General features: G+C 43.7%; 2 protein-coding genes across 2 annotated transcripts in view; both read right to left on the bottom strand.

The window, feature by feature from the left end:
* Nucleotides 1-19,747, bottom strand: part of lrrc3ca (leucine rich repeat containing 3Ca) — a 65,917-nt gene that overhangs the window by 33,388 nt on the left and 12,782 nt on the right. The window lies entirely within an intron of this gene.
* On the bottom strand, nucleotides 7,756-8,127 carry LOC145359025 (histone H2B type 1-L-like). Its single transcript, XM_080213378.1, has one exon. The coding sequence runs from the start codon at nucleotides 8,125-8,127 to the stop codon at nucleotides 7,756-7,758; it is 372 nt and encodes a 123-aa protein (XP_080069504.1).

Here is a 19,747-nt window from a genome sequence, read left to right as displayed (position 1 = left end):
TGAATCCGTTGAAAGTGTGGGTGCGACTTTCTCATCCTGGTCCTGCCCGCTTTTAAAGGTCAGTTGAGTATTCCCAAATTAGTGAAAACTCGGCCCAAAGAGTGTCTAAAAATTTAATTTTTTTAATATCCTTTATGTTCTTCTATCTATTGATGTTGGTACATTTCATAATAAATACAACAGATCTAGGTGGGAGGACTTCCTGAGTGAAGAATCTAAATTTGCAAACAACACACCAGTGCTACTTTATAATATAGTTTATAGATCATTTATACCAAATTAATCCATTCAACCTAACTGGTCTACACTGGCATTTATGCTCCCCAGTGGTGTATTGCAGACAATAAGAGCCACCAATCAGACAGCTGGCAGCCTCGCAGCTAGGAGTGGTCATTGCTGAGGTTTTAAATTTAAGTTTAAGTTTATTTATTAGTGTCACAAATAGGCTTACATTAACACTGCAATGAAGTTACTGTGAAATCCCCTAGTCACCACACTCTGGCGCCTGTTTGGGTACACTGCGGGAGAATTTAGCACGGCCAACACACCAAACCAACACATCTTTCAGACAGTGGGAGGAAACTGGAGCACCCGGAGGAAACCCACGCAGACACGAGGAGAATGTGTAGACTCCACACGGACAGTGACCAAGCAGGAATCGAACCTGGGCTCCTGGAGCTATGAGGCAGCAGAGCTAACTTTTGTGTTACCATGCCACCCCAGGTTGCCACATCAGGGAAAGGACATCTCAATGTAGAGGTGCTCTTGAAGATCGAGTAAGTCTTGGGAAGGATTGGGAGTGTGGGGGAGATGGGGATGGAGTTTCATTCCTGGAGCACTGACGGTGTTTCTGCTCTGAAAGTGACCACTGCCCACAGGGCCATGAAGTTAAATTTATTTATTAGTTACAAGTAAGTCTTACATAAACACTACAATGAAGTTACTGTGAAATTCCTCTCGTTGCCACACTCCAGCACCTGCACCTAACCAGCACGTCTTTCACTCTATAGGAGGAAACCAGAGCACCCGGTGGAAACCCACGCAGACACGGGGAGAATGTGCAAACTCCACACAGACAATGACCCAAGCCGGGAGTCAAACCCAGATCCCTGGCGCTGTGAGACAGCAGTGCTAACCACTGTGCTACTGCTGCCCTTAAAACTGAATAACCAGATCATTTGAAGTACTAAGGAAGACTTTCACTTGCATAGTGCTTTTCAGGGCTACTGGATGCCTGAAAGTGCTTTACAACCAATTTAAGTCACAAGTGTCGGGGTGACAAGTTTCAAGATGAGTGGCAGGCCCTTCTGACGTAGGCAAAATGTCCATGGAAGCAAGAAGTCATCCTTTCATCACCCACCGGATAGAGCTCATTTTCGCACTACTGGCAATGCGGCACAGCAGCTTAAAGATTCCGGACACCACTTCCAGAATCATGCTGCCAGCCTTTCCCCTTCGCAACCCATCCACAATGGGGTGAAAAGTTGCAATCCACCTTCCTTACCTTTTAATCCCTTTTAAAACTCAACCCTCAGCCTTCTCTGTTTCACAGTAAAGAATCACCAGCCTACCCAGTCTTTCCTGACAGGTTTATTTGTTTGGAAGCTATTTGTGAACTTTACCTGTGGATCTTGTGCTATTCTAGGCACCCAAAAGCATAGTCAAAGAGGTAGAACATCTTAAGGAGAAGACAGAGGCTGACAGTTTTAGGGACAGAATTAGCGAACTTAAGACCTAGATAGCTGAAGAACCCTTTTGTTTTCTTTATTCTTCATTACAAGGCCAACATTCGTTATCCATCCTTAATTGCCCTTGAACTGAGCAGCTTGCATGCTAGGCCGTTTCAGAGGACAATTAAGAGTCAACCACGTTTCCATAGATTTGGAGTCATTTATAAGACAGAGGGGTCCGGGTGGGAGATTACTGAATTAAATGGGATATTACAATAATCAGTGATAGTTACTTAAACTAACTTTATATTCTAGATTTAAATTTCACCAGCCGCTATGGTGGGATTTGAACTCATGTCCCCAGAACTTTGGATTACCAGTCAGGTGACATTACCATTATGCCCACCATGTGATACAATGATTACCAGCAATGTGCAAGGGGCCAGAGTTGAGAGAGCACACATAGTTTGAAGGGTTGTAGGGCCAGAGGAGTGGCACAGAACATAGAATCCCTGCAGTGCAGATGGAGGCCATTCAGCCCATCAAGTCTGCACCGACAACAATCCCATCTAAGCACCATCCCTGTACTCCCATATACTTACCTTACTGAACCCCCTGACACTAAGGGGCAATTTAGCATGGATAATCAACTTAAGCCACACATCTTTGGACTGCGGGAGGAAACCACAGGACCCAAAGGAAACCCATGTGGACACGGGGAGGACGTACAGACTCCACACAGACAGTGATCCAAGCCAGGAATTGAACCCGGTTCCCTGGCACAATGAGGCAGCAGCGCTAACCACTGCGCCACTGTGCCATCCCACGAGCCAAGTGAGGCCGTAGAGAGTTTTGAAAACAAAGATGAGCATTTTGAAACCTGACTGGAAGCCAATCGATAAGCACAGCGATAATGGGTGAGCAGAACTCGGGGCGAGTTGCACCGTTAGTGATTCACATGAGCTCACGCTGAAGGAATGTGGGAGACTAGTCAGGAAATCTCTAGAATAGAGTCTAGAGGTAAAAAATGCATAGAGAAACAGATCAGCAGCAGATTAACTGAGGCAGGTCAGAGACCAATGCAGTTGTCAGGTGGAAGGAAGTCAGTAATTCTTGTAATGGAGAAGATACAGTATCAGAATATCAGGGAGATATTATTATGTAGAGGATGTGGTTGCTACATTAACAATGTCATTCTCTGCTGCTATGCCAATACTGTCCCAACTGCGTATTGTTATTAATAATATCATAAATAATCTCTCTTTAAACCCAGGGGGGGAGATGGCTTAATGGTTTTATCACTAGACTATTAATCCAGAACCTCAGCTAATGTTCTGGGGACCCGGGTTTGAATCCCACCACAGCAGATAGTGGAATTTGAATTCAATTAAAAAATAATCTGGAATTAAGAATCTACTGATGACCATGAAACCATTGTTGATTGTCGGAAAAACCCATCTGCTTCACTAATGTCCTTGAGGAGCATCTGCCCTTCTTACCTGGTCTGGCCTACATGTGACCCCAGAGCCACAGCAATGTGATTGGCTCTCAACTGTCCTTGGGCAACTAGAGATGGGCAATAAATGCCCCCTGAAATGGCCCAGTTCAAGGGTAACTAGGGATGCCGGTCAGCCCTTATCCCACAAATGAATTTAAAAAGAAATCCACACTAGATTTTATATTTATGGACCCACGGTGGAAAACCCCAGCACACAAACCAGTATTAAATCAATAGGTTCATCCAATAACAGCTGACGTGAGGGAGTTGCTATGAAGACAAGTGTAGTAAGGGCTATCTTTAGCAAATTGTAACAAAGTAAGTGCAATTTTATTTTCTTATGTATGTCATTATTGATTTTGAACTACTCAGTGGGATACTTGACGCAGAAAATAGAAAATGATTCCAGTCTCTAGCAACTGATACTCCCACCGTATCCATGCAAAACAGCAAAATAAATCATATTTCTTCTGTGGTGTTTTTTTCGTTGTCCTATCTATGACGCTAATTTAGATCATCTTGTTTTGGAGGCTTCAGATTTGAGGATAACAGCTTGATTTAAAAAAATGTAAAACGTGAATGCAACTTTTTTTAAAGCTGTCAATCAAACACAAATTTGAGTCAATCTAGGCTGACACTTCAGTGCAGTACTGAGGGAGCACTGCACTGTCAGAGGTGCCAACTTTCAAATGAGATGTTGTAAGTGGAACTCCTAATAAGTGGTAAGCTTTTAAAACCACTAGACATTAAGGCACTGACAGAACAAGCAGCATTCAGTTAAATGACTTTTAAAATAAGTTTATGAACTAACAAGAAGCAATTTGTACATATGAGATGCAGTAATTGAGTCAAACGAGTGATTATGATCGTAAAACACGTATGCTGATATAGTGAATGTATTATTATTGATTTTTAAGGAATATTGCTCACTTTAGTCAAAAAACATTACACCACAAGGCACCATGGTAAAAGTCATTAAGGCAAATCCATATTTTGGAAGAATATTTGGGCCTTAGAAATATGCAAGTTTTATCAGTAAAGTGTTGCATGGGAGAACATTTAGAACACTTAATCATATTTCATGAATAGGATTTATTCACTCTCCGGACAAGATGGACTGGTGCCCAGATGTGGTGTCACGAGTTAGAGTGGTTAGACAGTGACCTTAAAGGGAATCCGCGAGAGCATTTATTTGAACTCAGGACTGAGTGTCTTAGGTTACTAGACAACTGAGGAAAGGGGTCAGCCAAGATAGGACTCAGCTTCCAAATTTCACAGACTAATAAAGCACCTTTAAGCTGAGGAGTGGAATGGCTAAAGTATTTGACAGGTATTATTGTTGATTTGTGTATCCTGAAGATGATTTATTTAAAGTTACACGAAAGACGAGAATGATTGATCTATTTTTGATTGTATATTTGATTTGAGTTGATTTGATTTATCGTTGTCACATGTATTAACATACACAACATACATTAACAAAAGTATTGTTTCTTGCATGCTATACAAACAAAGCATGCTGTTCATAGAGAAGGAAATGAGAGAGTGCAGAATGTAGTGTTACAGTCATAGCTAGGACGTAGAGAAAGATCAACTTAATGCAAGGTAAGTCCATTCAAAAGTCTGACAACAGCAGGAAAGATGCAGTTCTTGAATCGGTTGGCACGTGACCTCAGACTTTTGTGTCTTTTTCCCGATGGAAGAATTTGGAAGAGAGAACGTCCGGGGTAGATGGGGTCCTTAATTATGCTGGCTGCTTTGCCGAGGCAGTCAATGGATGGGAGGTTGGTTCGTGTGATTCATTCATGACCTTTTGTAGTTCCTTGCTGTTCTAGGCAGAGCAGGAACCATACTAAGCTGTGATACAACCAGAAAGAATGCTTTCTATGGTGCATCTGTAAAAGTTGGCGACAGTCATAGTGACATGTCAAATTTCCTTAGTCTTCTGGGAAAGTAGAGGCGTTGGTGGGCTTTCTTAACTATAGTGTCGGCATGGGGGGATCAGGATAGGCTATTGGTGATCTGGACATCTAAAAACTTGAAGCTCTCTCAAATTCACTGGAGAGGTTTTGCTGCTCTGTGTCAGAACTACTTAGCCCGTTGATAAACTCCTGGCAGCCACTGATTTAAATAAAGTTACATCTTTGATGCAGAGATACTGGCTTTGTGAGTCTTGTATTGGCTGAAGTTTGGGCAGAACTACTCACCTCAGGTACCCCACCAACAGATGTTAAACCAAGGGTCCCCATCTACCTACTGGGCTGGATGTAAGCGACCCACAGCACGATTTCGAAGGACAGCCAGGGAGTTACCCCATTGTCCTGGCCAATATTGATCCCTCAATCAACATCACACATCAACATCCAGCTGATGCCGGAGTTGAGGGGGTTGAGCTATGAGGAGAGGCTGAATAAACTAGGCTTGTACTCGTTAGAGTTTAGAAGAATGAGGGGAGATCTCATTGAGACGTATAAGATGATGAATGGGATGGATAGGATAGAGGTGGAGAGGCTCTTCCCGCTCAGAAAGGACAGTAGGACTAGGGGGCACAGCCTCCAGATAAAGGGGGGGCGGTTTAGAACGGAGTTGAGGAAGAACTTCTTCACTCAAACGGTGGTGAATCTCTGGAATTCTCTGCCCGTTGAAGTGGTGGAGGCTGCCTCGCTAAATATTTTTAAGACGCGGGTTGATGGGTTTTTGATAAGAGAGGGGATTAAGGGTTATGGGGAGAGGGTGGGAATGTGGAACTGAGCCATGACAGATCAGCCATGATCTTATTGAATGGCGGGGCAGGCTCGAAGGGCTGGATGGCCTACTCCTGCTCCTATTTCTTATGTTCTTATGTTCTTATGTTTTAATAGTTTATCTGATCATCATCATATTGCTATGTATGGGAGTTTGCTGTATGCAAATTGGCTTTCATTTTTCTTTATTATTCATTCTTGGGACATGGGTGTCATTGGCTGGGCCATCATTTATTGCCCATCCTTTGAACTAAGTGACTTTCTAAGCCATTTCAGAGGGCAGTTGAGAGTCAATCGCATTGCTGTGGCACTGAAGTCACATGTAGGCCAGACCAGGTAAGGACGGCAGATTTCCTTCCCTAAAGTTCATTAGTGAACTAGGTGGGTTTTTCCAACAATTGACAATGTTTTCATGGTCATCAGTAGGTTCTTAATTCCAGATATTTTTTATTGAATTCGAACTCTACCATCTGTTGTGGCAGGATTCGAACCCGGGTCCCCAAAACATTAGCTGAGTTTCTCGATTAATAATCTAGCAATGATATCACTAGCCCATCACATCCACATTGCCTCCCCATATTTTGTGCATTGCAACTGGGAACACATTTCAGAAGTATTTTGTTGGCTGTATAGTGCTTTGAAATATCCAATTGTTACCAGAAGCAAGGTGGCACAGTGGTTAGCACTGCTGCCTCACAGCGTTAGGGACCCAGGTTCGATTCCCAGTTTGGGTCACTGTCTCTGTGGCGTCTGCACGTTCTCCCTCTGTCTGCATGGGTTTCGTCCGAGTACTCTGGCTCCCTCCCATTGTCCAAAAGATGTGCTGGTTTGGTGCATTGGCCATGTTCAACTCTTCCCTCGATGTATCCGAACAGGTGGCAGAGTGTGGCAACTAGGGGATTTTCACAGTAACTTCATTGCATTGTCGATGTAAGCCTACTTGTGACACTAATAAACTTAAATTTCCCTTCATGCCCCTTTTAAATAAAAAGACTCCTATTCAGTTTTCCCCAGTGCGTGGGAACTATCTCTATTTTCAACAAATCTGTAAAAATATCCACCAGACATGATTCGCCTCTTGAGGAACGATCCTTCCATGTAGGCCACATTGGCAGAATGTCTCGTCAATTTTCTCAACCTGTTCCTTATTTGTAATTTCCAACATTTCTCTTCCCTGTATTGGAAGGCAGCCAGTGGCTTTCTGTCTGAAACCTGACACAAAGTAATTTATAATATCCGTCCATTTCAGTCACTTGATATTTTTCAATGCTCCTGGCATTTCCCTGATCACCTGTTTGCCAAAAATACATTAATGAAAGCCTTTCAGATCATCTTTCATATTCCCCACAATCTCGATCTAATTTTCTAAATATAGTTCTCCTGACTAATATAACCTTCTTCACCTTCTATTAATCTCTGTCCTCTACTCTGTCTGAATTTAGGTTTCAGCGAAGGGTTTCCTTCCCTCTCCGCTGCTCATTGTTTCACTTCTTCAGTCTCCTTGTGCCTGCATTTCACTTTGCTGCTGGAATATGTTATATATTTTACAACACAGATCCACGCAGAGATTACTCTAGTTTCTATATGTAGAATAGGTTTTATTTAATTTAAGAAAAATCTACTCCATGCTTCAGCCCTGGCTTCCAGCTCTTTCTAGAATGTGTATACTTTCACTCTGAATCCACACCCAGGCTTAACTAATCAAGCACAGTGACCATTAACTGTAATCAGACTCACTCAATCAAAGCAGAACTATTGAACATTCCAGAATATGGCTACATTATGCTCTATTATGCATTCTTCATGTATTATATAGGTACTCTTCAATCTTTGTGTAGTCAACTTAGGCGGAGTCGGTGTACTTGGTGAACGCCTTAGTGTCCTTGGAGACGGCATGTTTGGCTAGCTCGCCCGATGGCATGAGGCAGACTGTGCTCTGGATCTCCCATGCCAAGATGGAATGCCGCCTTTTGTAGAGGATGAGGTGCGATGCGTCAGAGGCGATGCATTCGAAGATGTCGATCGTGAAAGAGTTCATGACGCTCATGGTCTTGGATGAGATGCTGGTGGAAGGGTGGACCTGTGTCAGCACCCGGTACACGTAAGTGGAGTAGCTCTGCTTGCGGGCTTTCCTCCGCCTCTTGGACAGCTTCTTGGTGACCTTGGTCAGCGACTGCTTGGACACCTTGCTGCCCTTAGCCGCAAGTTCAGGCATTCCAACTCCACTTCGTCCAACTCAAGCGGAAAACCAACTTTAAAGTTCTTCAAAGGGTTCCACTTATCGTTGGTTCCTTCTGCCATCTAACAGTTGAATCCAATGTGGCTCCCTGGATCTTCTCATGTGCTCAAGTGGTGATGGATATTTCATTCAAGAGCGTTTGAGGACAATGGGTCTGTACTCAGTGGAATTTAGAAGGAAAGTGGGGGATGTTATTGAAATTAACAGAATACTGGAAGGCCTGGAAATACGTTTTTTTTATTCATTCATGGGACATGGACATCACTGGCTGGCTAGCATTTATTGCCCACCCCTAGTTGCTGTTGGAGGGCATTTGGGAGTCAACCACATTGCTGTGACTCTGGAGTCCCATGTAGGCCAGACCAGGTAAGGATGGCAGATTTCCTTCCCTAAAGGACATTAGTGAACCAGATTAGACATGGGAAAGGTATTTCCATCAGTAGGAGAGATCAGGCTCTAAGGTCACAGCCTCAGAGTAAAGGGACAAGGTGAGAAGGAATTTCTTCATCCAGAGGATGGTGAATTTGTGAAATTGTGGAGGCCAGGTCATTGAGTGTATTGAAGACAGAGATAGATAGGTCCTTGATTGGCAAAGGGATCAAAGGTTACAGGGAAAAGGCAGGAGAATGGGGTTGAGAAACTTATTAGATATGATTAAATGGCAGAGCAGACTTGATGGGCCAAATGGCCTAATTCCGCTCCAACATTTGATGGACTTATTGTAGGAGAGTGTACCTTTAGTTACACCACTGAGATCCAATTTTCTTATCCATGAATTGTAACCCATAAAGGTAAATCTGCTGTGAAGACAATGGAGTGTGATCTGAGGGTGTTAGTGTGAGGCACCAGCTCCTGAACAGTCCAGACCAAACAAGTGCTTGTGTAAGAGTGAAAACCATGAAGTGACATGTTTGAGTAGAATTCCTCCCTTTCTCAACTTCAAACTCAAGACTGCACTTTGACTAACAAAACAAATCTCCTCTTTGGAAGGAAAATACTTCAGATTCCAAGTACTTCCCCAAACTTTTAAATTTATTTATCATTAGCGTCACAAGTAGGCTTACATTAACACTGCAATGAAGTTACTGTGAAAATCCCCTAGTCGACACACCTGGGATACACTGAGGGAGAATTTAGCACAGTCAGTGCACCCAACCAGCACGTCTTTTGGTCTGTGGGATGAAACCGGAGCACCTGGAGGAAACCCACACAGACATGTGGAGAACGTGTAGACTCCACATGGACAGTGACCCAAGCCAGGAATCGAACCTGGGTCCCTGACACTGTGAGGTAACAGTGCTAATCTCTGTGCCACTGTGTCGCCCCAAAGTACTGGGTCCTGATTAAAAGCTCCACGATTCTCTTTATTTCATCTGATTGAACCCTAAACTGAATTAAATGTTCAGCCGCCAATATAATTCGATTACCAAGCTTTTAAAGCTGTCAGAATCCCAAGTCAATAACAGCCAGTAGCCGGAGCTGAACCCACTGACTGACACCTCCAATATTGATATTAGTGGTGTTATTAAATGCAGCATTGTAAAAACAAAACCCAAAGAATCACAGAAGCCACCTCAAAAGCTCATTATGTCCCAGTCAACAAGGGCAAAGGGCTGGTCCTACTCAAGCTAAGATGAACTCCAGGCTTTTTGTTAGGATTGGTATTTTATCCCGACCACAGAATTTTAAGCTTTATGTAGAAGTCCCAGTGGCCTCTGAATTCATCCTTTCACAGTCTGCAAATCCGCTTATTTATTTATTAGTGTTACAGAAAGGGCTTACATTAACACTGCAATGAAGTTAGTGTGAAAATCCCCTAGTCACCGTTCTCCTGTGTCTGTTTGGGTTCACTGATGGAGAATTTAGCATGGCCAACGCACCTAATGTAACTTCATTGCCACGTTAATGTAAGCCTACGTGTGACGAACAAATAAATAAGTAAAGTTAACCTATAAATCTTGGGACACTAAGGGGCAATTTAGCATGGTCAATTCACCTAATGTGCACATCTTTGGAATCTGGGAGGAAAACAGAGCACCCAGAGGAAACCCAAGCACCCTCCACCTCGAGGAACGGTGCCACGGGGGGGAGTATTTTTTATAGTGCTTCCATTGCACAGGCAGCAAAGGGAGCAGGGCAGGACTATATTTGTGAACCTTGGAATTAAGTTGGTAATGGAGACTTCTGGGCTAGGAGATTCCCTTGAGCCAGATTTCAGTTGCTAAAATTGGTACTGGAGTAGGAGCCTGTGCTCAAGGGAATTGCAAGAAGTCTTCAACCCCCACAAAATCATGCAGTGAGCTGCTGGCTGCACTCCCACAGAGGCGCTGCCAACTGGAGAAGCAAGGTTGGGCCTTCCTCCCGATCTGGCAGGCAGCGGCCCTGAGGAAGAATCCAATTTGACGGGTGCTAGGGATGGAGTGATCACAGCCATTGGCAGTGCTGTGCAGCAAGGAGCAGGTCCTCTGGCCTCCACTTCACCACGATTTAAGAAAAATATATCATTAAACCTCGGTTCTTTTGATGCCAACCACTGGCTAGGCCGTTTTGAAGTCTGAAAAACATCAATGCAGTGGATTTCAGGCCTGCCCGCCTCGGTGTAGCCCGGAGGGCTCAAAGAAAATATTCTGGGGTAAATTCTCCCATTCCGCCTGCCACAGGAATTGCAGCAGGCGAGGAGCGGACCATGGAAAGGTTTGTGGACCTCCGGTGGGATTTTCCAGTTTCGGGACGAGCGCAGTCAGAAAATCCCGCCCTCTGTTCTGAAATTGGGTCATTCTGTGTTGAACTTTAGGCATGAGACTTGGTTCTTAGAGAAACTGTAGACATACTCAGGTGTCTGCTTAACAATAATTTATTAGTACAACTTAGTACAGCGTCATACTTACAGTATAATACATGACTGACTAGTGTCAATGGTGTATCATAATCCATATTACACATTAGCATGTGACGTCTGTTACTCCTTTATACTACACATTCACTCCTTCATTAGCATAAAAAGAAACTTGTATTACGAAGCCATCCGTGACACTGAAAAAATAATCTGGCCCCATTGTGCATTGAATACCTATCAGGCAACCTTGGGTGCAGGACGTCGGTCCCTAATACTGGACTTATTGGGCAGAATTTTCCAGCCCTGTTTGTCCCAAAAACAGAAAATCTCACCTGAGGTCAACAGACCTTTGCATAGTCTGCCCCCCGTGCCCGCTATGATTCCCATGTCCGGCAGGATGGTAAATTTCCCCCCTTTGTGTCCAATTATGTCCAACAAAAGGGTGAAACTTGGTCCAATTTCTTTGCCTTGCTTTCAGGCAACTCAGTGAAACATATTCTGAACCTTCACCATGACAAATTAATTTCACTCTGTTCCAACTCACATTTTGTAAGTGTGCACCAGCCAACAAAAGTGACCATTTATAATTTATGTAGCATTCATTTTTCCCAATATAGTAAGCTTAACTCACTATTTGTAACAAAGCCTTGAGTCTTATTTCTCTTTAGATGTTAATATTGCATTCAAAAACATAAGAGAGGCCCTGAGAAGTTCTGCCATTGACTCTGTAGACTGTCCTCCCTTATCTAATAGGTATGTAATTATATCAGATAGAATTGTACCAATTTTGTCTGCTTCTCCCCAAAGCTGTGGACGTGCATTGGGTCCCAGAACCCTTCGTGTACATTGCCCAACCTGACATTTTTCACACATGAGCCTTGATGTTAAGATGCAACATGATATTCCACCCCAAAAGGCTTACTGAACCTAGAAACGTAGAGTCATACAGTGCAGAAGGAGGCCGGAAGGCGAATGGGATGTTGGCCTTCATAGCGAGGGGAATTGAATATAAAAGTAGGGAGGTCTTGCTGCGGCTGTATAGGGCATTGGGAAGGCCGCAGCTGGAGTACTGTGTGCAGTTTTGGGCGCCGTACTTACGCAAGGATATTTTGGCCTTGGAGGGAGTGCAGAGGAGGTTTACTAGGCTGATGTCGGAGTTGAGGGGGTTGAGCTATGAGGAGAGGCTGAATAAACTAGGCTTGTACTCGTTAGTGTTTAGAAGAATGAGGGGAGATCTCATTGAGACGTATAAGATGATGAATGGGATGGATAGGATAGAGGTGGAGAGACTCTTCCCGCTCAGAAAGGACAGTAGGACTAGGGGGCACAGCCTCAAGATAAAGGGGGGGCGGTTTAGAACGGAGTTGAGGAGGAACTTCTTCACTCAAAGGGTGGTGAATGTCTGGAATTCTCTGCCCGTTGAAGTGGTGGAGGCTACCTCGCTAAATGTTTTTAAGACGCAGGTTGATGGGTTTTTGATAAGAGAGGGGATTAAGGGTTATGGGGAGAGGGCGGGAATGTGGAACTGAGCCACGACAGATCAGCCATGATCTTATTGAATGGCGGGGCAGGCTCGAGGGGCCAGATGGCCTACTCCTGCTCCTATTTCTTATGTTCTTATGTTCTTATTTGGCCCATCGAGTCTGTACTGACCACAATCCCACCCAGACACTATCCCCATAACCCCATAACCTCATGTATCCCCTCGACACTAAGGGTAATTTAGCATGGCCAATCAACCTAACTTGCACATCTTTGGAGGTATCTTGCTGGTATATTTGTAAGTATCTTTAACATGCAAAATAGGAGCAGGGGGAGGCCATTTGGCCCTTTGAACCTGCTCCACCATTGATTATGATCATGACTGATCATCCAACTCAATAGCCTAATCCCGCCTTCCCTCCATATCCTTTGATCCCCTTCACCTCCCCCGTGCTATATTTAACTACTTCTTGAATACATTCAATGTTTTGGCCTTAAATATTTCCTGTGGAAGCAAATTTCACAGGCTCCCGTCTCTCTGGGTGAAGACATTTCTCCTCATCTCTGTCCTAAATGGTCTATCCTGTATCCTCAGACTGTGACCCCTGGTTCTCGATACTCCCACCATCAGGAACATCCTTCTTGCATCTACCCTGTGTAGCCCTGTTAGAAATTTATATGTTTCTATCGGATTTCCCCCTCATTCTTCGAAACTCCAGCAAATGCAATTGCAACCGACTCAATCTCTCTTCATACATCAGTCCCACCGTCACAGGGATCAACCTGAACAAAGAACAAAGAACAACACAGCACGGGAAACAGGCCCTTTGGCCCAACGAGCCCACGCCGCCATTTCAAACATTGTGAGTCCCCTCTCCACCCATGACCCTTGTCTATGCTTATGGCACTCCACATTGGAAACCAGATTGAGGGGAGACTAATTTAGGGACAATTTGTTACACCAATCAGCCTAAGAGAACATCTTTGGGGTGTGGGAGGAAACCAGAGCACCCGGAGAAAACCCACGCAAACACGGATAGAATGCGCAAACTCCCACAGACACTAGCCCAAATCCATGTATCTGCACAGCAAACAGTGATAGTCACTGAGCTGTTGTGTTGCCCAACATCTGGTCCAGTTTAAGCATACACTAACGATGTGAAGCACTAGGCTACTCTCGAAACATCCAAGAGCAGCCCTCGCACGACCCATCGCGTGTATGCCTCTTGTTGGACAACAAGGCGGACCGAATCACCTGTGGATTAAAAGAGAAAAAGAGAAAAACCTGGTAAACCTTCTCTGCACTCTTGCTACAGCAAGAACATCCTTCCTCTAATGAGGAGAGCCAAAACTGCGCACAATATTCCAGGTGTGGCCTCACCAAGGCCCTGTTAATTGCATCAAGGCATCCCCATTGCTGTGATCGAATCCTCTTACCATGAAGGCTAACATACCATTCAGCTTTTTTATTGACTGCTACATCTGCATGCTTACCGTCAGTGACTATGCATAAGGACATTCCCCTCTCTTAATTTATCACTAGTACTTAAGTCATAGATACACACTTCTCAGTAGGACTTACCAGAGAACAATAAGGTGGTGGTTACTGTTGCAGCAATCATTAGCCGGGAGAGTGGTTGATATCATATTTCTTTTAACCATTGCCCACATGCTCAGTAAACATTTGCCCAGTTGCGTTTTGCCAACACAATATTGAACAGCAATTGCAGCTGGAATTCAGGTAGCTTGGTTCACATCATGAATTTTTTTTTAATAAAGAGCCCCTTGCAACATTTTCATCAGCTGTTGCTAAACAAATCCTTTTTTCATTATTTATTTCAATCGCTTGCCATCTGTGAGCTGAATATTTTTACTAAAGATCAAATCTTACTGGTTGTTCTAGTCGTCTGAAGTCAGGTCCAATGTTAGAACTCATTACAAGCATGTTATTTAAGGCCAGCTATCACAAAATGGAAAGGCACCAAAAGAGAGACAAAGAGATGGATTTGGGGTAAGAGATACAGACGCAGTCAAAAAGGAGAGAGAAAGGGTGAAAATCAGAGGTGTGTGCATTCTGTTAGTCTAGCTGCTGTAAATTTGGATCAACTTACCTTGGAAAGGATTTGCTGAGCAGTAACTCTGCACTGACAGGTTAACCGATCGACGCAGGCATTCAATATCCATTCTATAAAGGGTTCCTCTCACAGCCCATTTAGTTGACTTGCCAAAATAAGCTGTACATTACAATCAGGGTCAATGGCTTATGGTGACTATTTCACTTGACTTCTTTGGGATATTTTGTTAAGCATTAAGTTTACTTATTCGTGTCACAAGTAGGCTTACAGTAACACTGCAATGAAGTTACTGTGAAAATCCTCTAGTCGTCACACTCCGGCGCCTGTTCGGGCACACTGAGGGAGCATCTAGCATGGTCAATGCACCTAACCAGCACATCTTTCGGACTATGGGTGGAAACCAGGTCTTTGATGTTTACATTGTGCACTTTTCAAATTTGGGCCTTTGTTTTATGATGACCGAGTAAGGTGAAAATTGCGGCTTATTTTACTTTGCAGAATCCTGGGATTTTTACAATTTTGGGATCGCTCTGTCCCTTTTTGCCTGAAACTTGCAGACCAGTGACTATGCATCTAACTGGAGGACCCCAAATTCAGAAATTGAAACAACTTAAGGGTCAACATTATATAACCTGTGTCATGTTCAGTGTGGGGCAGGGGTGGCTTAGAAATGTATTGAGCAAGTACTGTGTTGGAGAACACAATTCTGTTCTTCCAATTATAAAAAGTACATGGAGACAATGGCAAAGATGCAAAAATGATTTACTGGAATGGCACCAGGACTGAGAAATTGTACTAGTCAAGAAAGATTGAAGAGGTTGCAACTTTTTTCTCCAGGACAAAGACTAAATCCAGGTGTCAGAAAAAATAGTGATGTTGTGAAAATATCAGGGAAATTCGATAAATTGAATGCTTTATGTTGGTTATATATTTTTAGAAACTATTAGAAAATATAATCTACAAAAGGCAGGGACAGGCTGGTTATGCTAAAGGAACTAATGATTTTGAGATGTTGATGCACCTAGCAAACAAATGTTTACCTAAAGCAAGTTAGTAACAATGGGAACAAACATATTTTCCAGTCCTGCTTACCCCAACATCAGAAAATCCCACCCACTATGCTTCCTGTGGTGGGTAGGACAGGAAAATGACATCCAGGGGGTCTTAGAGGTTCAAGGGAGGAGACAAGGCGTGAACTTTGCATTTAGACTCTAAAGGATAGAGTAACAAACTTAAGGTAATTGAGTCTGACTTCTGAAGAGGTTTGTTCATATAAGGGAAGCTGAGGAGGGAAAAGCTGTATATCAGGAGGTGATAAACCTTCTCAAGGGTAGCTTCAGGTCTCTGCCTTAGCAGAAATAGCAAGCCATATCTGTGGAAAAAAGTAACTGCCTGGTATGGTAACAGTTACTGGATTTTTAAAATAAATTCTAAAACGTATGAGATGTTGTGGAATGCTCAGGGAAAATTAGCTCTGAAGGTAGTGAATTTGGTAAAGTTAAAGATACTGGGCAAAATGGTTCCATCCTGCCTGCCACAGGAATCATGACGGACAGGACAAAAAATTTGGTGGACCACATAAAGGGCAGTTGACCTGTGGCAGGAATTTTCAATCTTGGGGGTGCGGGTGTCCAGAAAATCCTACCCATTATGCTTGACCATTGTTTTAGATCAAGATGTTATCTAAAATCATTACAAAATGTTGAGTGCCTCATTCTCTGGATTCCAAATCTTCCCTCATAGTATATCAAACAATACTGGGCAGCGCAGTGGCACAGTGGTTAGTACTGCTGCCTCACAGCTCCAAAGAACTGGATTCGATTCCTGGTTTGGGTCACTGTCAGTGTGGAGTTTGCACATTCTCCCCGTGTCTGTGTGGGTTTCCTCCGGGTGCTCCGGTTTCCTCCCACACTCCAAAGATGTGTGAGTTAAGTGCATTGGCCATGCTAAATTGCCCCTTAATGTCCCACGATCCTTAGGTTAGAGGAAGTAGTAGGGTAAATACAGTTACTAGAGTTGAGGGCAGTTATTTCAAATTTCTCTTCTGGGATTTGGAATAACCGGCATATTCCAACAGCTGTATTCTGAGGGGACTTCAAGGGTTGATAAAGTAGCCACATCAAGGAGATATTTCCACTAGTGGATGGGATGAGAACTGGTGCCACAAAGAGATGGTGGTGGTGTATTACAGTTCACTCAGGAAGTTGGTGTTGCTGTGGCAACAGGCACTGTTACCTGCATGTTGTAATCTGGAACTATGGATAATGATGTTCGAGGCTCCAAGCTTCTTTCTGTCACTGACAAGGAATCTCTCCCACTCTTGCTGCCTGCCACTGGGATTTTTGGAAGCATTTGCGGATCAACATCCAACCTGTTTGGCCGAACACACCTAGTCTTGGCCAGCACGTCGGCATGGTGGGGCAGTGGTCAGCAAAGCTGCTTCACAGCGTCAGGGACCCGGGTTCAATTCCCGGCTTGGGTCACTGTCTGTGTGGAGCCTGCACATTCTCCCCGTGTCTGCCTCAGTTTCCTCCGCGTGCTCCATTTTCCTCCCACATACTGAAAGACATGCTGGTTAGGTGCATTGACCCGAACTGGCGCCGGACTGGAGCAATTTCACAGTAATTTCATTGCAGCGTTAATGTAAGCCTTACTTGTGACTAATAAATAAACGAAAGTCCTAGACTGGGACCTGAACCCAGAGCTTCTGGCTCAAAGGCAGGGATGCATTGCATCACAAGACCTCCTGAATACAAGATGGTAACTAATTAATCCAATAGGGAATTCAGGAGAATCCTTTTTACTCAGCGAATGGTCAGAATGTGGAACTACTGGGATAGTGGAGGTGAATCGAACTGACATATTTAAGCAGAAGCTGGATTCATAAACAAATGAGGGAGAAAGGGAATGCAGTTAAGGTCAGATGACAGATGCACCATAGAAAGCATCCTTTCTGGTTGTATCATAGTTTGGCATGGTTTCTGCTCTGATCAAGACTGCAAGAAACTACAAAAGGTTGTGAACATAGCCCAATCCATCATGCCAATCAGTCTCCCATCCATTGACTCCATCTACATTTCCCACTACCTCGGAAAAGCAGCCAGCGTAATCAAGGACCCTACGCATCTCGAACATACTCTCTTTCACCTTCATCTGTTGGGGGAAAAAATACAAAAGTCTGAGGTCATGTACCAACTGACTTAAGAGCAGCTTCTTCCTTGCTGCCATTAGACTTTGGAATGGACTTTTCTCTACACCTTAGCTATGACTGTAACACTACATTCTGCACCCTCTCCTTTCCTACTTCAGTACGTACTCTATGAATGGTATGCTTTGTCTGAATAGCTTACAAGAAACAATATTTTTCACTGTATCCCAATACAAGTGACAATAATAAATCAAATCAAGTCAAAAATCAGATGAAGAGGAATGGGAGGAAGCTTGTCTAGAATGCGAACACCAGCATGTTCTAACTGGCCCGAAATACTTACTAGTACTTTGCAATGGGAATGGTGAAAAGTGAATTATTGACTTAATGCACCAACTCCCCAAAACAAAACACGGTCACAATGTAATCTATATTCCTTGTTCATTCAGGGACGGGTGGGAGGGAAGAAGGTAAACAAACTTTCTGGCAATACTCAACAGATATTTGGGATTTGTCATGAAAATCCATGGGAACAGACTGCTCAGAGTGGCATAAACTATTTCCCACAGGGACTCAAACTCCTTGAGTTGAGCGAAGAAAGCCAACCTGCTTCCATGTTCAAGGACTGGAAACAAAGAGAAATGAAATCTTAATGAGTTTGGTGTTGCCCCAACAGACGCGTTTTGAATTTATAACTACACATATTTCTCAAGCCTTACATGGAAGTCATCAAAGATGACATGGGACATCTTGAGTGATTTATAGGTTCCCTCCAGAGTCTGGGGGTTGACCTTTCAGTAAATGTTAACAAACACACAGGAATGATTTGCAGGAATAATTTGCCCTTTGTTGAGAATGTGCAAAACATTTCAGCTGGTGCTTTCAACCGGAACTTCATTTATCTCCGATTAAAAATGCTTATTTGTTTAAAGGACCAGTCAGTAAGAGTACATTGATTATCCATACCCCAGTCGTGAGTTTTTCCATCCACAAACGGAGGAAAGCCATGCATGAGACATCAGGACCACATATTGAAATAGATCTTCGTGACGCACATGCTCACAGATTCAATTCATTTTGACTTTTTAATAGATAAATGTGAGAAAAGAAGCATTAATAAGATAGCTAGGAGCAACTATCCGAGCAGCAAACCCATTCCTTTGGGTTTCCTCTTCCAACAGTGGTCAGGGACAGTGCAAGTGCCCATCAGCAAAGGTTAAACAAAAGGCTAACAGCCAGTAATAGATCACAGTGTCCCTAGTTTTATTATCCTCCAGGGAGCTATGCAAGAACACAACACTTCTGAGGAGAGATTGAGGAAACTGGGCCTGTATTCTCTCGAGTTTTGAGGAATGAGAGACGATCGCATTGAAAATTCTACAAAAGGTGGCAGGACGGCTGAATGTAAGAAGCTTTCCCTGGGTTGCTGAATCTAGAATTAGGGGACACAGCCTCAGAATAAGGGACAGGCCATTTGAGACTGAGGAATTTCTTCACTCGGAGGGTGGTGAATCTTTGCAATTCTCTACCCTAAAGGGCTGTAGAAGCTCAGTCACTGTATCACAGAATCTTTACAGTGCAGGAGGAGGCCATTCAGCCAATCGAGTCTATACTGGCTCAATGAGAGAGCACTCCTCCGAATCCCACTCTCTTGTTTTATCCCCGTAATCGCTCACATTCGTTTGTTCCAGGTAGCAATCCAATTCCCCTTTGAATACCTCGATCAAACCTGCCTCCACCGCCCTCTCAGGGAAGGTGATGGCATCGTGGTATTCCAGAAACCAGGGTAACGCTCTGGGGACCCAAGTTCGAATCCCACCACAGCAGAAGGTGAAATTTGAATTCAATTAAAAAAGAAATCTGAAATTAAAAGTCTAACGATGACCACGAAACCATTATCGATTGTTGTAAAAACCCAACTGGTTCACTAATGAACTTTAGGAAAGATTGGTGGTGTGTAAGCAAACATTGCTGCCTCTTGGCTCCAGGGACCCAGGTTCAATTACGACCTCAGGTAACTGTCTGTGCTGAGTTTGCGTGTTCTCCCCGTGTCTG

The sequence above is a fragment of the Carcharhinus amblyrhynchos genome, chromosome 27 (genome assembly GCF_965287045.1).
Source record: "Carcharhinus amblyrhynchos chromosome 27, sCarAmb.v2.hapA, whole genome shotgun sequence".
Classification (NCBI taxonomy): Eukaryota; Metazoa; Chordata; class Chondrichthyes; order Carcharhiniformes; family Carcharhinidae; genus Carcharhinus; species Carcharhinus amblyrhynchos.
This window is presented reverse-complemented; position numbering and strand designations above follow the sequence as displayed.

Coding starts and splice junctions, on each gene's coding strand:
- LOC145359025 (XM_080213378.1), bottom strand. CDS start 8,127: ATGCCTGAACTTGCGGCTAAGGGCAGCAAGGTGTCCAAGCAGTCGCTG.